We start from the raw sequence: 19,191 nt of genomic DNA, 5'->3' as shown, positions 1-19,191 counted from the left end.
AACTTTAGATCTCGAGTGCTGACCACCAAACTAGTGGGTTTGCTGGATGAATAGGATCAGAATTATATGTTGACAATCTCACTTTTTCCAATGTAACAAAAATCAAGGATTCGATTAAATCATTGTGTATTCGATAATATTAGAATAAAACGTTATAATAAATCAAGAGTACGTTGATAGTCTTGAATTTAAGCTTTAGCTACCAGTTGTTTAAATGTCCACCATGCGACAACCATTCCAATTACTCCACCGGTAATGACATCGGTGGGATGATGAACATGTTGCTCGATCCTACTCGTAGCTACATATGTCGCCAACAACATGGGAGCAAATGGAATAATACTCGATGCTATACCAAGGTACTTTCCAATCCACAACGATGTAATGTGGACATACTCCCATGAAATGTGTTTGTTGAACCTTTTAGCAGATGAATGAAAGATGAGTCCAGACATGTATGCAACCCACAAGGCAAGAAATGTCATTCCTGAAAATGCATTTGAAGAGTGTCCAGATGGAAACGATCGTCTTCCCTTTGCAACCATTCTTGCATTTCCTGTGCAATCTTCAATAGCAGCAGACCATTGGCACCTAGCAGCAAAATCGGGTCGTAGTCTACCTACCCAAACTTTTAAACAATCTGTTACAACAGACGTCATCAACACACTCACACCTAAAGCTAAAGCATATGTATGCACCGTATGGGTGTAGATTCCTAGGGCGGCCATGGTTGAAAGCGGACGAGTTTTTTGAAACCGGGTATATACAACCACAGCAAGGGCTGATAGGATTGCATGTGCCAATACAGGCAAACCATAAGCAATGAAAACCAAGAGTTGATCATTGATAATGTCTTCTTTGGAATAAATCGGATATTGAACTTCCGGATTGGTCGATGGGTCGGGTGTAGTTGATGGCTGAATAGGATGAAGGTTTTTGAGAGCATACCAAATGCCTAGAAGGATTAAAACTGTTATATAGTTGGGAATAAGACGGAGAGACCACCAGTAAAACGGATGAGTAAAATGCTTCAGTTCGCACTTGCAACTGTCCTGCTGTTCAGTGTCATTGTATGCATCTGAGTCCAAGTGCTGGCTGCAGTGACTGGATGAATGGCGAGGCTCTGGAGTAGTTGCTGCTGGCAATGGATGGAGTTGTAACATGGGAGTAGAGTAGGGCTGAGTTAAATTCCGAAAAGGTATATTTCTATGTTCTATACACTCTTCCGATGTATAAGGGATATCAAGCAATGTCTGGTGTAGGTCAGTGTCGTTCAACGAGGGTATATGTTGTGCATAGGTTGCCATTCTGTACTTGTGTAAATTTCAGCTACGTTTGAATCTTGAAGTTTAAAACATTACTTTAATCCAGTTACTGCAAATATCTGTCCAATTCATACAATTACTATCAGAGTCAAACAGCAATGACGCTCATCTTTTGATTGAAAACGATTTCTTTTTGTTGGATTTATACTATTTGAAATTCAAGATATTTGTATGCTAATCATTGTCCTAGAATGGCCCATTCAAGTCGTATATCTGTTTATTATAAAATGGTATATATACTGGGAAAAACCACGAATCTGCATTAAAATCAGAATGTAGTAGGAGCATTCGGATCTAATGGGCCATATGAAGTGATGGCAGCAGCAATCTCAACAGATGGGCGAAATCCAAAGTAAGCCATGGCCCGATACACTTGATGAGCGGCATCAATATTTCCCATACGTATATACATACGGATCACATATTCAAATGAAATGTCTTCAGGTTTGTTGTGTGCAATATGCATGCATAGATATTCAAAGGCTAGTCGTGAATCGTTGGCTTGTGCAGCAAGACATATCATACGATCAAACGTAATAGATAAAGGATACGCTCTGTTTCGTGGAAAGTTTTCTTTAGATTGATTTTGATACAGTTCCATCAACAGGCAGAGATGACCTCTATTTTCATTGTCAGAAATGAAATTGGATCCATCTCTCCGTTTAAATCTATCGTAAACAGGAGTGAGCTTAATGGGCAGTGAAAGCACTCCTCGTGTGATTAAACTGTGGCGATTAAGATAGCTGGCAGTCCACCATTCATCCCATTGATCGCACATGTCCATAACTTGTTTAAAATACATGGTTGCCAGGCCCAGATTATTGCAGGCTTGACATGCCTCAATCATGGCATCGTACAAGTGTTCATTTACACCCTGATAGGCAGATCCCACAGTTTTGGACTGGGTGGACGGACCTTCACGTCTCAAAACAAAATCAAACACTCGAGAAGCGTCAGTCAGCTTTCCAGCAAGTCCGTACATGCGAATGGCAGCCTCATGAACATGCGCTGGAATCTCCATTCCAGCGGATTCTGCCTTGCTTTTGACATGCTCATACATTTTCTCAGCACCTTCTACGTCCCCGCCGCGAGCATATCCATCAATCAAGATCGCCCATCCGTCCATGTTCGCTAAACGTGCCCAAGGCATCTGTCGTAGAGATTCGATCCAAGTATTTGTCAGCATATCTAGTCGCCTGGGAATACTTTTGGCATAGAGAGCCATGAGTAAATTATAGCAGATCAAGTCTGGTTGTACACCGTCCACCTTTTGCATAGTCTTCATGGCATCCAACATCTTGGCTTCATTGTTGTTGGCTAAATAGATTCGCATTAGGTTGTGATAGTCTCGAATGTCCAAGTGAATATCATGCTCTCGCATACGAAAAATGACAGTAACAGAATGGGCTTCGGCAATAGTTGAATGTGTATGTGCAGTGAGTAAACCAAGCAAGGTCGAGTGATCTTCATGTGTCAGCAGCAAGCACTCTGAAGCAGGCAGTAAACGGTAAGCAGTCCAAGCCTTTTTGAGCTCACTTGACAACAATGCTTCTCGCAGAGCAACCGAGGTATTCTCAGTGTCAATGTAGATACGAGATCGTTTTTCTGGCTTAATGATTTCTCTAGGAGGCTGACTTGTAATAGTAGGCCATATTTTAAATGCATTACTGTTTGGATGCTCGCTAGTAATAGTAGGTTCAGTACGAGCATTTATAGTAGTTGTGGATTGGTTCAGACTGTCGTCACCGGACAATAGATAGTTTCTTTTAGTAAAAATATGGGGTGTTCTTGGACTAGAGTGACGATGAGGAGCAGTGAGTCCATGCAAAACACTCCTTGTTGCTCGATTCATTCTGTCGAATAAAAAAATAATTCCCGACTTGACGCCAATTGTTCAGCTGTCATGTTTTACTAAAAAACTTTATTTATCTACTTATGGATACGAATGAAATACTCCAGTATCAAACATAAACTCGAATACTTTGGCATCCCATTTTTTTCTATCCGGAGATTGATCAAACAGTTTGTATAGCACAGCTCGTTCTTGCTCATCGCACTGAGATGGTTTATATTGTAAAGCATTAGTCGCGATCATCGAGTCTTGGTATCCATCCATCAGCCAACCCTCTGCAAAATGATACATTGTAGTTACCTGTTTGAAAACTTGTACGTGATGCTCCAACTGTGCAATAATCGCCTTCATTTCGTCGGATTGTTCTGCCATTCCTTCCTCGCGTGAAGACCGTACAAACTGCGGGAATCGATCGTGGTACAATGGAAGTGCCCATGGTTCATTCAAAAACCTAAAACATTCAAAATACATACGACACTTGTCAACATTCAATCCAAATCAACTTTTTCGGTTATGGAAATGCCCGCCTTACTTTACAAAATCTGTAATAATGCCTTCATCAAATCGTGCAACAAGTCGATTCAAGTATTTTTCATGGAGGCCATATAAACACAAAATGTTTTCAATGGGAATTGAATGGGTGCCAATGTATGTGATGGAGGTGATATATCCCTGTGTGTCCATATGAATGCTAAAGTATCCCAACTTGTCTGTATCAATCACCAAATCTCGTCCCTACAAACATCAAATATATATCCAAGTCGGCCAACATATTTAAATTCAAAACAGTCAAATAAGCTCTCAAACTAAATGATTCCACTAAATTCAAACTTACGTAGCTAGCAGGATTATTGCGCTCCAACTCAAGCTGCCCAGGCAAATGCGGTCGATCAAATGTGATGTAGTAGTTTGATCCGGGCAACATTGCTTCACATTTCTTGGCATCCTTAAACTCGGGCAAATTCTCATAATCCACCAACTCTTGGGGTTGTATTGTCGGATCAAAAATCTGCAAAACGATGTTGGCAAGCTTTGTACCAATCTCTTTTGAATCGTAATGAATATGCGACCAGTGTGTGTTGTATCGACTGGCATATTTGGTAACACTTCCAGCACCAAAAATAAAAGGATCATTTGTTAAAAAATGTTGATCAATCACAAGTCGTCCATCAAAGACCAGGCTGCTTTCGTTGATAAGTTTAAACGTGGCATTATCAACACTGCGTTCGTCTGCATACAGTAGAAAATCCACCATGGGAAGACGAATTGGGTCATTGGTTTGGCGATTTAAAAGCACAATCCCAGAAATAGATCTAGGCGCAGTGGTTTCATTCACTCCCCATTTGTAGATACGATATCCTTGGTAATGCTTTACGCCAATCTTTTCCAAGTGATCAAATACACGCTTTTCAACAGCAGGATTGTTGAAGCATGTGGCTTTGGATGGAATCGTTGGGTCAACCAACACAATCCTGGACGGACTCACTCCAGAATTTAACATCACTATATGGGTTTGTTGGCGTGATAAAAATGGAACCGCAGCATTAGTACATTCTAAAAAAGTTTACATTTTATCCAAAAGGCAAATCAATCTTACTTTCCACTGTGGCATAGGCCTGTACGCTGCGACCAAATCTGTATACAAATCGGTTAATACTTTATTTCATTTACAATTAATCCAGCTTAATATAGTGACAAGCCTACTTACATAACTGCAAGCGACTCTAACTCGGCATTAAACAGTTTGATGGCACGTTGAATATCTTCAATATTAGATTTGTTCATGGAAAATACACCCCCAAGCTCACTCAAAGATACATCCAGTTTGGACACATTAAATTGCAATCCTGGGCAAAGTACAAGATAATCGTATCTAAAAACCAGGCCTTGTGTTAATGCTGATTTGCGCCAAAATGATGGATCAATCGTGAACAAATCCGTGCATCAAAAATAAATATACTTACTGAATCATCTGACCGTTGCCTAGTTTTATCAATTTTGATTCACGATCAAGCTCTTTTGCACGCTCGTAAACAACCCGGACATAGTAATCTAGTGCTATCTGCTTTAGTCTACAGGAAAATAAGGCAATGTGTAAATCAGTGTATTCAAGTAAAATCATACACAGAATCAGGTGTCTTACTCTAGTTTAGTGTAGCATCGAGCGGTTGGAAAGTATTGACTGAATTCTTCCCAACCTTTTTTTTGAGTAGAAATAAGCGTCAAATGCGTGAACTTCAAATGTGTCGAATACACCAGCTTTTCTAAAAAAGCTATGCCCACATTGGATTCACCAATCACCACGATGCGACTATTGATTGAGATTCTCTGTTCGAGTACAATAGATGGTGTAATGATTTGAAGGTTGAACGGAAGTGGGCTAGGAACAGGTATGCCATCCCTTAAGTTATCTGGATACTGAATCATTCTTCTACGCTTAACAGGAACAAGCTCATATTTAGTCAATCTCTGCGTTGCAAAGTCTGTTTTCTTGGTCGTGTCAACCAAGTATAACAGGCACGGACACTCAGCCTGTCGCATAATTTCTTGGAGTATCCATCTGGACTGTACTTCAAATAAAGGGTTGATGATCATATGCTCTATTATGATGGGTTTACCATTAACGGGACTCTGCTTTAAAGATGTAAACATCTCCACTTGATACTGGTCAATGATTTGCTGAGGATCCAAACATATTTTTAATACGACTACGCCAACAATCTGGCTCAGTATTTCTACAACATACACTACCAACGTAGTTTCACCTATCATATCAACACACATTTCAACCCGTTAAATTGCTAAACTTGAACCAATCTATCGAGACATTAAACATTGCTGAAAATTGAATGACCAACCTAGTCTCAAGATTTGTTCAATAGCCATCATAATTTCGGATTGATTTTTAAGACCTTGTGTGAGAGCATTAATATGAACAAGATCACTTGTTTTCCCAGTCCTCACATCAACAAGATCGCCAAGTCCAAATCGATTGGCAATATACAGATTATGCCTTTTAAACAAGCAATTATAAATCAAATTATTGGTTATATACATGGACAGCTATATCTGAAACTCAATAAAAAGGGTATATGTGTTACTTACGGTGAAACGCTGTCATTTTTTGCTTGAACTGTGGAAAATTGTGCAAGTAGCTTAATCTCGGGCGTGTTGGGAGGTAGTGAAATCAAACAGTACTCTCGAGCTTTAAACATTAAAAATGCGCCACGTAAAAATTCAGCTGAATAGCTTGCATAGTAATGTTCGATACAAAGTATATCAATACAGAATGCATTTAAAGATGCTTCTTTAGTTTCTGCAGATTGCTGAGCAGTCTGTTTCGTTGGTAATTGTAACGAATAGTCAGAAGAACTAATATTCTGGTTGCTGAAGTTTTCCGTTTGAGTTGAATCTGGAGTTTGTAGAGCGCTCTTGGTTTGAAATGGCGTGGTATCTTGAATAATAGCAAAGCAACAGTTTGAGTTTAAATTAAAAATTCATGAATAATTATAAACGCATATCATACCTTTTTTTAAATCATCAAATACTTCCAGCTCATACGAGTTTATCAGTCTTTTTTGATTAAAATCACGATTGATGCTCATGAACCCGATAATTTGACCATCAGCTTCAGCTACAAGCGTTTTTGTACCTTCAGATTTAGACTCCACCAATCCAGCAAGAAAGTAATCAACGTGCTTTTCCTTGAGCAGGTTTTGTTTACGTAGCATGGGAATAAGATCGTCACAATCTTCAACGCGAGCTTTACGGACCCTAAAGGTGGGTAGAAGCTCTTGGCGGTGACATACATGGAGGGAAAATGCTACATTGGAGCTTAAAATGGGAATTTCGGTAAAATATTTTGCTCCTTTGTGCATGGTTCTATGCCGACGCCTATCAATACGATCGCCTATTTTTGTGTTTGCAGAGTGTTTGGACACTGTGTCGACCGTATCTGGAATGGTATTGTCTGCATTAGAGTGGTGAAAAGTCTGATGTCTTGGTGATGATAAAGGCGGAAAAAGGATCAATGAATCGGGAAGAAAGTAGCAAATAAACTTGACATTTGTCATGATTTGAAATGCAGTCGTGAGAGCAGTTTCTAAAAACACTACTGAATGGTCTGGCTCAGTACACAAAAACGCAATGAATGCTGTATTGTGAACCTATGATCAATTTTTCAAAAACCAAGTAAGATAATATGCAGTTTATACTAGTTTGATTGTAGTTTCTTGATAATCTATTAACCAATCTTACTTTAACATCTTTGAAAGAATATATTGTTTGAAGCCAAGAATCCCATGAGCCTATTGAAATTTTGCTGATATCTTGTGATTTTCCATCTTCATTAAGGATAGGTTTTGTGGTGACATAGGCTGGAGGTACAAATGAATATGCAATAAACCCAAACACTTGCGTATCTGCTTTGTCCGTCGCGACGATACAAAGTGGTGATGAGTGGCTTTAGATACAGAGTAAGATAATGATAAGAGTATATGGATGAGTTGTTCAAGATTAATTATTCATTAAAACAGTGTTGATGAATATATGGGCTGACTCACATCAGCTGCTCAATATCATAGTCGTTTCCATATCGTCGCTGTAATGTTCGCGCTAGACTTTGGTTGCTGTTTTCTCCACCATCAATGAGCCGCCTTATTTTAGGAATATCACTGGCTTCTGAACGACGATATAACAAAAAAGGTGGTGAAGATTCATGTAGTGTACTAATTGAAGCAGGTGTCGTAGTTTCCATAGCTTAGCTTTCCAGTATAGCTGTTTTGGGGCAAATCTGCTAATATTTGCTCGAATACCCTCAGGAAATAGATTACCAGCTTTGAACAAAACTGTTTGTAATAATGAACAGGCTCATACGACAAAAGACTATCGAGTAACAATCATTAGTAAAAATATATTGCACCTTGTACACCTTTTCAGTATGGCTGGTCAAAACTATTTGACGCTCATTGGGAGTTTTGATGCTGTTTGCTGGACTAGTGCAAATCTAATTCAAGAAAATGCTCCTAATGCTCAAAAAGTCGTATCTATGCATCTCAAACAACGCGTTAGAGTTGTTGATCCTTTGAACAAGTCTAGCTTGAAAAGGAATTGATGTTTTGGAGTTGTGATTTAGATTCGTCGCATTAGGACCATGTATTGATAGTTATATTACAGCTATAAAGGATTCTACCATTTATAAATTCAAAATACTTGAACTCGCATAGTTGGATATTTACACTACTATAAAACCCTATCGGAATGCTATCCAAGCGATATTTCCCACGTGGCATTGCGGGATAAAAAGGTTGGCTGGAGATTCAAATCTGTAAAAAGCAATATATTAGAAGCAGATGATTATGTTGAACGAGATGCTGGAAATAAATTGCTTTATACTGAAACCAGCACGAATCTTGAAATTCAAAGTAACTGATTTGCAGACTCATGTAAGATTAGAATCTAATACACTTTAGTGGATCCCAGTCAACTATTTGAATGCAGATAGCTGAAAACATGTGGCTGACAATGGTTCCGTTATGGAAATATATCTTGTACGGGTTCAAGTAACTGAGATTGCATTCAAACATCAACCCTACAAATACCTTGATATTGCTTTGGGATTGTTACAAAAGCAGCTTGAGTAAAAGTAAAAGTATTATGAGCAGCAACAATAATGAAGATGCTTTGAGTAGCAATCAAACCAATAAAGTGTCAGATACGATAATACGATCAGTTGCACTCGACACACAAATCCATCATGACAGCAACAATAAACTATTGATGCCACCTATTGCATCTGCAACTGAATACACTAATCAATCATCAGCCATCGTATCAAAAAGGTCACATAGAGCAAGAGCCAGAGTCATAGCAGCTCCATACACTCGATCGTCGCCATTGCCATCCATCAAACCAACTGCATCGCCATTAGCTACTAATAGATCTAGTGCTAAATCATCAGAGGTTTTTGATATCCAAACATTGATTCCACATCATACAACTGCTGCTTTAATGAAAGAGTTTTTGTCAATCAATTCCAGCAGCGCCTCCATATTGCCACATCCACTGTCAATATCCAGTCTAAATGGCCACAATAATAATCTCAAATTGAAGCGGAATTCAAAAGCAAATCATCCAAGTAGCGGTATAGCTATCAGTACGAATATTTACAGCCACAATCACATACCAACAGACCCACAAACTGGTAGTAGATTACCTGCTCCACCATCATTTGGTCCAGGAACCCCAATACTCTGCAGCCCACCTCGTATAAACACATGTTACTCTAAAAATGAAGTCGGTAATGAAAATATTGATGGCGATCCTTTGGATTTCAGGAATCTACCACAAAACCATATGAATCGCTACATTCCGTCGTGTAATCAACTGTCATCCATCAACCAGCCTCGATCGTCTAGCTTTGACCATCAGCACTCTACTCCACTTTTGAGTTGCCCACTCCAGCAATTTCAACCATGTCATGCACCAATACTTCCACATACACCCATCTGGCATCCGCGTATTGTCCAACTGGACTTGCAATCTGTACCAGGATTTACAAAGCAACTACCTCAATCTGCCTTTTTTCCGTGTTCATCAACTCCTAATTCGTTACAGTCCTCAAATCTACCACAGACCTTGAAGCATGCTTCAAATCATTTCACACATGTTGCTCCATTTCTTCTGAATGCAAATGCAGTCTTGTCTGGACTCACCATCAAACCAGTATCTTCTGCTGCTGCACTTGTAAGAGCCAATGCAACAGATACTAAACCATTTATTTCAAATTGCATCACAACCACTCATTCAGGACATGCTGTCATTCCAATCGTATTTGCAATCACTGTTCCCATTAATTCATCACAACCCATTGCACACACCGAATCTCTACCAGTCATGTTTAATCATCATGCATTGGTAGACATACCAGCAGTCTTGAAACCATCATACTTGTTTGATCAAGAGATTGAGCGCGAAACAGTAGTTTACAGACACATGAACACCACACATCACCTCGACGGTGTAGTAGGACAGATGCTATTTTCTGGATTCTCGACCAGTCTTCCACCTCTTGCTCGTCGTCGTTCTCGTCATGCTGAATTGTGTCGAGTGCTGGTCGTTGCACTGACTGGATCTGTCCCATCATCTTACACTGCAGTCGATCCATTGCAACAGATTCAATTTCGCTCTGTTTTTACTCACGCTACACCACACACATGGTCACTATCATTCTGTCACATACTTTTATCGGCTTATGAATTACTCTGGTCGCATGGGGTATTGCATCGGATAGTAGCCGAACAGAATATTCTATTCGCTAATGTGGGTTGCAGCACTCCATTGGTTAGATTGTTTAATTTCAGTCGAGCAGTGATGAAACATGAATCAAAAAAGTATGGCAATAATTGGGAAATGGAGGTCAAGTATGAGCGACGATCAGTCGAATTGTTATGTAGTACACGGTGTAAGGAGTTTGAATCTCAATCCAGTTAGTGGTTAGTTCAATCCTGCACACCAGTCCAGTTCATCCCATCATAATTATCTTGATCGTTAGTGCTCTATTGCTTGATTTTGCAAAATATATTTGTATACATGGCATATGAATGCAATAGCGTGTTGAGCCGAGTAAATTATTAGCAATTTTTGAGCAACTGCAAATACTTTATAATATCCAAGTTATACATTGCGGTTATAGATATGTAATAGTGTAGAGAATATTTGCTTTGGTCTTGTCAATAAATGCTTCTAGTAATGCGCCAATCTCCTGATCCAGATCTGTTGTTGCTTCAATCTGACCATCCACACTCATGTTAGCTACCAACTTGACCATTTCTATTGTATAAATGAATAAGGGTGTGTACCTCTTGTGCTAGTTGAAGAATCAGTTTACCACCCACAGTTGCTTGTTCATGGTTATCAATAATCTCGACGTTGATGACATGGACAGGTTGATTGGATTGACGCGATCGATTCAATATACCTACATCAGATATACTATCAATCACTATATTGTGTAGAATGGTATGAACAAGTGATTGCTTACTCTCACAAGCCGCATCAAAACACCGCTCCTCACAGGTAAAAATAACGTCAAATACATCACTGGTGTCTTGAAATCGTTCAGGTGCTCGTTTGATTCGTCTATTTCGGTCGAGCATCAGCAATAACCCGTTTTGTGTATATCTTGCATTCAAAAGGAATGTTATTGTTGAATGCAAGATAAAGTGTATTGTATCAATAGTTTGGTTGACTTACAAATGCCGGTCTTGACTGGCCAATTCGTTGTAGATGTCATCATACGGCGTACCGAATGAGTATATGTTGGGCTTATCTGCCGATGGTCCTGGAAGTCTGACTGCTGTTCCTGTTCCATATGACGATATACTAAAATTGTGTTGCCTAATTGGATATCAAGTATTAGAGTATAATAGCATGTTTGTAGTTGTATGCTTGCGAATGAAAATCCCACCGAAGAACATGATGTGCTTCCATGCTTCTGTTCTGGTTACTGGCACATACTACTGCAAACTTGATCTTGGACATAGGACTGAGTAGCAGTTGATGCATTCAAATCAGTCTTTTGAATGGATTCTGTTTGATCGTATCCGATCATGAATTGTGTTGTGCAATTCTGCAAACTCGGCTCACAACCATTATAAGCTGGAATGGATTTATTCATTGTACCAGAAAATGTTTATTAAAGCCATAAACTGCATCCTTTCCAGTATAAAATTGTCGGACCAAACCTCAGATAAACTTTTTAATCTGACGCTCCTTTGTTTTCAGAATAAACGAATAGACCAATAGAATACATGCAATGCCCGCAAGTGATGCAAAAATATATAGTGCATAGTAAAGGGCACTTGAGTGATTCTGTCCCTGTAGGCTTGTTAGTTTTTCAATGGCATCGTTGGACGAGGATGCCAGATTAGCATTGGTTTGCTCAATCATTTCCTTGGTTTTACCCAGCTTTGAATCGATTCGCTCGAGGAGTTGATGAGCCTAAGATGATATTTTGTTGTAGCATAGTCCCATATAACAGCCAAAAGTGGATTAAAGTTGTGTTGTATGCAGTTTTACTACAAAACAAATCACGATCAATAGATACTAATCAAGTCAATAGCTTACCAACTCCTTGAGTTCAACCACATATTTTGATAAAACACGAACTTCGTTTCTGTTACTATCCACTTCGGCCTTGATTGCATCAAACTTGGCTGAAATGCGAGACTCGAACTGATACTGATGATCCTCTGTCAAAACGTTGGAAGGAATATGCTTATTATCACCAGATGAAGCAGGCACACTGGATAATTTTTGCTGGACAGAGTTTAACATCTCAATAATCCGTGTTTGATCATCAGCAACTCGCTTGATTGACATTAACTAAGATCAACACACAAAAGCATTAGAACAGCAAATACCATGATCTATTCAAAACAGTATAATCTTACATCCATTGCTGCTTTTGTGGAGGCGTCTTTTCCAGTTTTGCTGGCTTCTGCTTTAGCAACCTTACGCACACGCTGCTCAGCCTTTTCGACTTCCTTTTTGAGATCCTCGTTCATTTTGAACTTTTTGCCCTTGGCAATATCTGCTTCTTCGTTTGGTCGGAAAATTTTCTAATGAATTTGATGAGAACCAGAGCAGATATGTAAAGTTAGCAACCCAATCCAAGTAGTGATAGAGATGAAGCATTTGTGAATAGCAGATGATTTGACAAACCTGGCGTGGTGGAGGATTAATTTCAAAGACTTCCATACTAACTACATCATGATCATCTAATGTATTCAAATGATTCAACATCAGCTTTAATTGAACTACACAAAAGCACAAGACCAATCACGATGCCATACCAAAACCGTTGGAATCTGTAGATGCAGAAACTCCGAAAAAGGCATTTTCAGGCATAGATGGCATTTCTGTACTGAAACAGTTGGTGTATTCTTCGCCCTCTTCTCTAATGTCGATATCCAGCTATATAAATACAAATGAAAGAAAACGATGGTCAGTAGCTTGGACATGAAGAGATTTTGAGTACTGAGATTCCAATCCTGTTACATGACGTACAGAAAGAGTTTTGTTCATATAAGTTAGCCGAGCGTGTACAGGCACGGCAGTATTACGAAATTCTCGAAAGCAAGCACCGACATGAACCTGTGGTGACATGTAATTAGCAAAATCGGCAGCATGCTTTGTTCCATCGTTGAGAATGGCATAAATGAAGGGATTGGTACGTTGTCTTGAAGCATCACTGCTATCGAATACAAGAGCGAATCCCTTAAAGTTAGAGTTGTGGCCGTAGAAAGAAGTGACGGGAGGGTTAGGCTGAGGGTTGTTGGGATCTGGTGTAGCAGGAGGAGACGGAGCAGCATCAACAAGCCAAAAAACAAGACCATCGCTGCCAGATGAGCCACGACCATAGACGAAGAAAGAAAGCACAACTTGCCACTCCTTGTATGGATTGGAAAGAGAAGACCATATCGAGCCATGCTTGTCGGGGATACTCATTGCTAGACGCAGAAAGTCTGAGCCATGCGAGACATCTAGTCAAGTATAGCATTGATGTTAGATCAGTTGAATAGATACTGCAAGGGTACAAGAGTTCCAAAAAGTAGCAGCACAATAGACAGTGTCACTGGAGTAGTCTCAGCAGTGATCATACCAGATGTTGTTTTAAAGTAGGGGATGGATTGGTCTTGAAGGAAATATGGCGGCTTGAATGACCGTCTGTAGTCGAATCGGGTATGTATGGATGAATTGACATGATTATTAGACGATGACTGAGCAGCAACGAGGATTGGTTGAAAGACACCCAGCAAGGCAACGAGAGCAACAGCACCGAGCATCTGTAGTAAGAGTTGGATGTGTAAAAGAATCAAACTCTTGTCAAACCGTCGAGTTCATTAACTATTGTCGGGTTGAATCTGAATTGCTTGATTTCTGAAACTGCTGCCAGATTCTGCGTGTAATCTTGCTGTATTCACGTAAAATATTAACCAAAAGTGTTGTGCAACGATTGAACAGTGTTCAAGTCACTTGTAGTTGTTGAAGGAATAAATGAGAAATTGTCAGTAATCATCAGCAATGTTTTACAAATATCGATGCATTTGAATGGCAGAATCATGTATTATAACAATCCGACTTGTTTTATATCGATTCGATGTAGAACATCATTTGGTCTTGTTCCGACGCGAGCTTCAATGTTCCATCTAGTTCACATTGGTTTAAACCAATCGACAGTTTTACAAACTAAAACTCTCGTTTCTAGAATACTATTGCAGTATTCTAGAAACGAGATGGTTTCAAGACACGATAAAATTGAACTGAAATAGGAATAAATGTTTTCCTCCCGTTCTCATTATCGTCAACTGTAGATACACAACATGTTTGAAAAGGTGTGCATTGGAGCTGTTGGCCATGTCTACATTTGTTTATTGGATTGATAAGACTTGATTCATCTTATCAATCTAATAAAGTCGACTTTTTGAGCACATCAACTATTGCAAGTTGTCAATCCATGCTGACTAGATGCATACTAACCGTCCTGCTTTTACTCTATATTACCAATATAAATTCACATGTACCAGTCATTGACCGATCTGATTCGAGGTCTGCGAGCCAACAAAAACTCTGAAGAACGATTTGTAGCCAATGCAATCGATGAGGTCCGACAGGAATTGCGTACAAACGACTTGGATATCAAAACGAATGCTATATCAAAACTCTGTGTTGTGAGTGTATCAAGAGCATCAGTCCTAAATCATCGCTAACCCTTGACATCACTATTGACTACACTCATGACTGCATATTCACTTTTGAAGTGGTTTCTATTCCCCAATTCCTGCTCAGATATTCAACAGGATTGTGTATTTTAATACTGACGCATGAAATTGCTTTGTATAGCTTCATATGATGGGATATGATATGAGCTGGGCATCGTTTCATATTATCGAGGTCATGTCATCTTCCAAACTATCACAGAAGCGTGTCGGATACTATGCAGCATCGATCTCATTCAAACAAGACACAGATGTGTTGATGCTGTGCACTAATCTCATCAAAAAAGTAAATTTGTAGCTGCTTGATCCAGATGGTGGGCCTCCTGTTTATTATTTTAGATTATAATAGCGTCTCAATAGTTTGCATGTTTTTAGGATATGTCGTCCAACAACTACGAAGATGGTGCAGTTGCAATGCATGCCCTGGCCCAAATTGCCACTCCTGACCTTTCTCGTGATTTACATATGGATCTGATTGTAATGCTGAACCATTCAAAACCGTACATGAGAAAGCGTGCCATTTTGGTGCTGTATCGAATTTTTTTAAAGTATCCTGAAGCACTTCGCGCTGCTTTTAGCAGACTCAAGGAACGGTTAAACGACGATGACCCAAGTATGAATGCAAGGCTCGATGTAATACCTTTGTCAAGCTGTACTAACATTTCAAAAAATGGGCGGTGGTTTTGAAATCATACTCTGATTTAGGTGTTGTCAGTGCTGCTGTAAATGTGATTTGCGAACTTGCTCGTAAAAACCCAAAAAGTTATCTCCCGTTAGCTCCACAGCTATATGGTTTATTGACCACCTCGAATAATAACTGGATGCTGATCAAAACAATCAAGTTGGTAGGCCAATCCTATTGTTTATGTATGGTAAATGCACATTTGGATAGCTTAATCTAGCAAAATATACCGCTTTTATTGTTTCAATATGCAGTTTGCAGCTTTAACTCCGCTAGAACCTCGGTTGGTGCGCAAGCTTGTGCCTCCTATCGTGAATCTGATCCAGTCTACTTCTGCCATGTCTCTTGTATATGAATGCATCCACACTCTTATTGTTGGTGGCATGATTACACCCGAGTCTACTACAGATCAGTCTGAATCGAGCCAGGACAGGCAGATTGTACTACTTTGTGTCACTAAATTGCGGAAATTTCTTGAAGACTCGGACCAAAACCTCAAATATCTTGGGCTGTATGCTCTTGGCAAGCTTCTTATACTTCGACCGTCAGCTGTTGGCGAGCATCGTGAAATTATTTTACGCTGTCTTGAAGATCCTGATTACAGTATCCGTCAACGTGCACTAGAGCTTATTCAAAACCTTAGCACACCCACGCACCTTTTTGCTATTGTAAAAAAACTCATGATGCATCTTGTTCCTAAAACTGATACAGCACTATCCAAACGGCGCACAAAGCGGACTCTTGGAAAACAAGAGAACATTTACCGGAATTCTGTTGCTCAATGCATATTGACTATGTGTAGCAAGGACACTTTTGCAAACGTGACAAACTTTGAGTGGTACTTGAGCGTACTGATTGACCTGTCTTATTGTCCTTTGATTGATGCAGGCAGCGCCATTTCCGAGCAGTTTATACAAATATGTGTCAGAGTACCAGAGATTGTTCCTTTGGCCGTCTCTTCTTTGGCAAAACTTGTCATGGATACCGAGCTTTTGGACACAGTGACAAAACAACCGAATAATACCGAAGCGTTGTATGGTGCTGTTTGGGTTGTAGGGGAATACTGCAATGTTCTTTCCGATCCCCAAAAAATCATCAAAAGCATGCTGTTGCCTCAAGTGAATGCTCTTTCGCCATTGGTCCATACGGTATATTTGCATAATTTGCTAAAAGTATATGCTCGATGGATTGGCGGACATCTTGATGGAAAGGATGTAAAGCGACCAGAGACGGATGAGTGTTTAGAATTGATTCGAGTGATTATCGATCGGCTGGAGTTTTTCACAACAAGCCCGAATTTGGAAGTTCAGGATCGGGTGAGTATTGCTGTAAATGCTCATGATTGTGATTTTATATCAATGACAAGACCAACTTGCTAATATCATGACGCTGTATAATCTAAAGGCGTCGACAGTTTTGGAAATTTTTAAGCTCATCATCAAAGAAATAGATTTATCTCGGGAGGAAACCCAGCCTTTGACAACTTTTGGCATGCCAAGAATGACAGAGATTTTACCTACTCTTTTTGATGGCGAATTCAATCCCGTTTCTATCAAGTCTCAAGGAAAAGTGGTTGTACCAGAAGGGCTTGATTTGGATTCCTGGATTCACCCGCCTGAATTGGAAGCTGAAGAATTCAACTTGGATGGATCTAGTAACTACTCGGATGTAGACTCTTTGGCGCTTTCAGAGTCACCCACTCATAGTTTTGAACAGGTGTGGTTTTGCTTTGATTTGAAACTGGCATTATATCAAGAAAACTAGATTTAACTTGAATTCTGACAATGCTCTGTTTGATCATTATAGAATGAACGGCATCAGCGACGACAAGAAAAACAGCAAAACGATCCATTTTATTTAACTCGGAGCGAAACACAGTCAAAATCCACATCATCGAATATACTCAAAATTGATGTAGACAAGATTCCTATTGCAAAGCTATCGTTGGATACATCACCTTTAGCTTTTGGCGGCTTACCAAGCTCATTGTCTTCTCCATCAAAATACACGTCTCTATTTGCCAAATCGCGCACGGAAGAGCAGATTCGTGGCGAGGCAAATGCATTCAACATGGGACAATCCTCGCCCAAAACATATCAACTCAAGCAAGAAGAGGATCTGCCTTCAAGGAATGCTCAAACTGATATGGGCGACAATGAAGGACATAAGGATCTACTTGAAGATCTTGAACATATTCGTCTTACTGATCCCGATCGATACGCAGTGATGAGCATTGATTTGACATTGGCTGGCGATGACAACAATTCTGCTTCTCACGCCACTGGATTTTCGACTAGCGATAAGAGGGCACCTAGACATAGTAAATCCGGATTGATGTACGAAGCTTTACCAGATACAGTTGACCAATCATTAGAAAAGTTAGAATTGAAGTCGGTAAAAAAGAAGAAGACAAAGAAAAGTGCTGTTGATGCTACTTTGAGTGCAGAAGAAAAAGGCACCAAAAAATCAAAAAAGAAGAGCAAATCCAAGAAAACTGGAGATATCGAGGAATCTGACAAGAAAAAGAAATCTGGCAAAGCAAAATCACTTGCACATATACCAGAACAAGCTATAACTCCTCAAGTAACTACTGAAACACATACTGTATCAGCTCTTCTCAGCGGAGCGATTGGAGTATCTACTGAACCAATTGTGTTTTTTGAAGATGATTTTGTTGAAATCATGTACATGTGGCAACATGTGGGACCGTTGACTGACATAACGGCTACTCAACTTCAACTTTCCATTATGGTTTCAATCGCAATTAGACCCATTGAGACATCCGCGATTACAATTTCAACGTGTGATGTCAACACCGTATCTGCGGTCAGTATAAACCAGCTGCAGCCCTGTGAATACGAAATGAATCTTGTAGCAACACGGACAGAAAGCCATCTCGAATTTCAAGTGCCCGACATTTCAATGGAAATAGCGTATACATATGTCACGACGGATGAAAGTTTAGCCAAGAAAATGGCTCATACGGTGGATCTAACTATCCCGCCTACAGTAAATATGATTTCTAGAACATCACCTACAGTGATGGAAATGACTGCTTCAGGGATGGTGGAATTGCTTACGAGCGATCCACCACTTTTATCACTTGTTCATTCTACTCAAATGGTGCTCCCATCAAGTGTTGTGTTTGATGTCTGTATTGAAATGATTAGTGCACGACTTTGCCTGGGTGTTGTCGAAACACATACCACACCGGCGCGAGCTGTATCCATGTATGGTGTGAGTTTAGTCATGAATGGTGTGCACGTAGCCGCCTTGGTCAAAGACACAAGTGCTGCAGGGCCAGGAATGGGTGCAACCCCACCCAGACGAAAAAGAGGACTGATTGTCAACGTTGATCTCAGATGTGGTCATGCTGGGGTATTAAAGCTATTGGCAGACATGATCCAGAATATTTGTGCCGAGCTGGTTGAAAGTCGCACTGTTTAGTTTGCTACACTACTAAATGATGATCTAGTTTCAAAATGTTGAATAAAGCTCACACTTTTATTCTCACAAGACTTCACATGGACTGGTTTGGTGATTGCAGAAACT

At 39.8% G+C, this 19,191-nt stretch overlaps 8 protein-coding genes across 8 annotated transcripts; 3 read left to right on the top strand and 5 right to left on the bottom strand.

Moving 5' to 3' along the window:
• Positions 1-188: 188 nt before the first annotated feature.
• Positions 189-1,163, bottom strand: BATDEDRAFT_87271 (uncharacterized protein; the record flags this gene model as incomplete). The annotated part of the gene is made up of 1 exon (XM_006677488.1): positions 189-1,163. The coding sequence occupies one exon, from the start codon at positions 1,161-1,163 to the stop codon at positions 189-191; it is 975 nt and encodes a 324-aa protein (XP_006677551.1).
• A 430-nt stretch (positions 1,164-1,593) lies between these two features.
• Positions 1,594-3,177, bottom strand: BATDEDRAFT_23509 (uncharacterized protein; the record flags this gene model as incomplete). The annotated part of the gene is made up of 1 exon (XM_006677238.1): positions 1,594-3,177. The coding sequence occupies one exon, from the start codon at positions 3,175-3,177 to the stop codon at positions 1,594-1,596; it is 1,584 nt and encodes a 527-aa protein (XP_006677301.1).
• Positions 3,178-3,215: 38 nt separating this feature from the next.
• Positions 3,216-7,933, bottom strand: BATDEDRAFT_86904 (uncharacterized protein; the record flags this gene model as incomplete). Its single annotated transcript, XM_006677487.1, has 13 exons — positions 3,216-3,381; positions 3,478-3,628; positions 3,710-3,912; positions 4,013-4,680; positions 4,775-4,812; positions 4,886-5,050; positions 5,142-5,249; positions 5,321-5,942; positions 6,036-6,190; positions 6,283-6,631; positions 6,704-7,343; positions 7,435-7,639; positions 7,740-7,933. The coding sequence occupies 13 exons, from the start codon at positions 7,931-7,933 to the stop codon at positions 3,259-3,261; spliced, it is 3,621 nt and encodes a 1,206-aa protein (XP_006677550.1). The 3' UTR covers positions 3,216-3,258.
• Positions 7,934-8,955: 1,022 nt separating this feature from the next.
• On the top strand, positions 8,956-10,668 carry BATDEDRAFT_23507 (uncharacterized protein; the record flags this gene model as incomplete). The annotated part of the gene is made up of 1 exon (XM_006677237.1): positions 8,956-10,668. The coding sequence occupies one exon, from the start codon at positions 8,956-8,958 to the stop codon at positions 10,666-10,668; it is 1,713 nt and encodes a 570-aa protein (XP_006677300.1).
• A 196-nt stretch (positions 10,669-10,864) lies between these two features.
• Positions 10,865-11,718, bottom strand: BATDEDRAFT_29671 (uncharacterized protein; the record flags this gene model as incomplete). The annotated part of the gene is made up of 5 exons (XM_006677308.1): positions 10,865-10,996; positions 11,037-11,155; positions 11,219-11,358; positions 11,431-11,574; positions 11,645-11,718. The coding sequence occupies 5 exons, from the start codon at positions 11,716-11,718 to the stop codon at positions 10,865-10,867; spliced, it is 609 nt and encodes a 202-aa protein (XP_006677371.1).
• Positions 11,719-11,855: 137 nt separating this feature from the next.
• On the bottom strand, positions 11,856-14,061 carry BATDEDRAFT_34613 (uncharacterized protein). The gene is made up of 7 exons (XM_006677365.1): positions 13,841-14,061; positions 13,246-13,721; positions 13,032-13,152; positions 12,901-12,956; positions 12,630-12,797; positions 12,304-12,561; positions 11,856-12,177 (listed from the first exon to the last, which is right to left on the bottom strand). Exons 1-7 carry the CDS (start codon positions 14,022-14,024, stop codon positions 11,923-11,925), a joined length of 1,518 nt encoding a protein of 505 aa, XP_006677428.1. The 5' UTR covers positions 14,025-14,061; the 3' UTR covers positions 11,856-11,922.
• A 480-nt stretch (positions 14,062-14,541) lies between these two features.
• On the top strand, positions 14,542-17,235 carry BATDEDRAFT_16060 (uncharacterized protein; the record flags this gene model as incomplete). Its single annotated transcript, XM_006677119.1, has 9 exons — positions 14,542-14,573; positions 14,766-14,909; positions 15,082-15,243; positions 15,333-15,570; positions 15,663-15,802; positions 15,894-16,013; positions 16,053-16,331; positions 16,374-16,955; positions 17,044-17,235. Coding segments are annotated over exons 1-9 (1,869 nt in total), but the record flags the coding sequence as incomplete, so codon positions are not given.
• Positions 17,236-18,461: 1,226 nt separating this feature from the next.
• BATDEDRAFT_36722 (uncharacterized protein) lies at positions 18,462-19,153 on the top strand. The gene has a single exon (XM_006677412.1). It carries the CDS (start codon positions 18,502-18,504, stop codon positions 19,084-19,086), a length of 585 nt encoding a protein of 194 aa, XP_006677475.1. The 5' UTR covers positions 18,462-18,501; the 3' UTR covers positions 19,087-19,153.
• Positions 19,154-19,191: the final 38 nt, after the last annotated feature.

This window comes from Batrachochytrium dendrobatidis (genome assembly GCF_000203795.2).
Source record: "Batrachochytrium dendrobatidis JAM81 unplaced genomic scaffold BATDEscaffold_3, whole genome shotgun sequence".
Classification (NCBI taxonomy): domain Eukaryota; kingdom Fungi; phylum Chytridiomycota; class Chytridiomycetes; order Rhizophydiales; genus Batrachochytrium; species Batrachochytrium dendrobatidis.
This window is presented reverse-complemented; position numbering and strand designations above follow the sequence as displayed.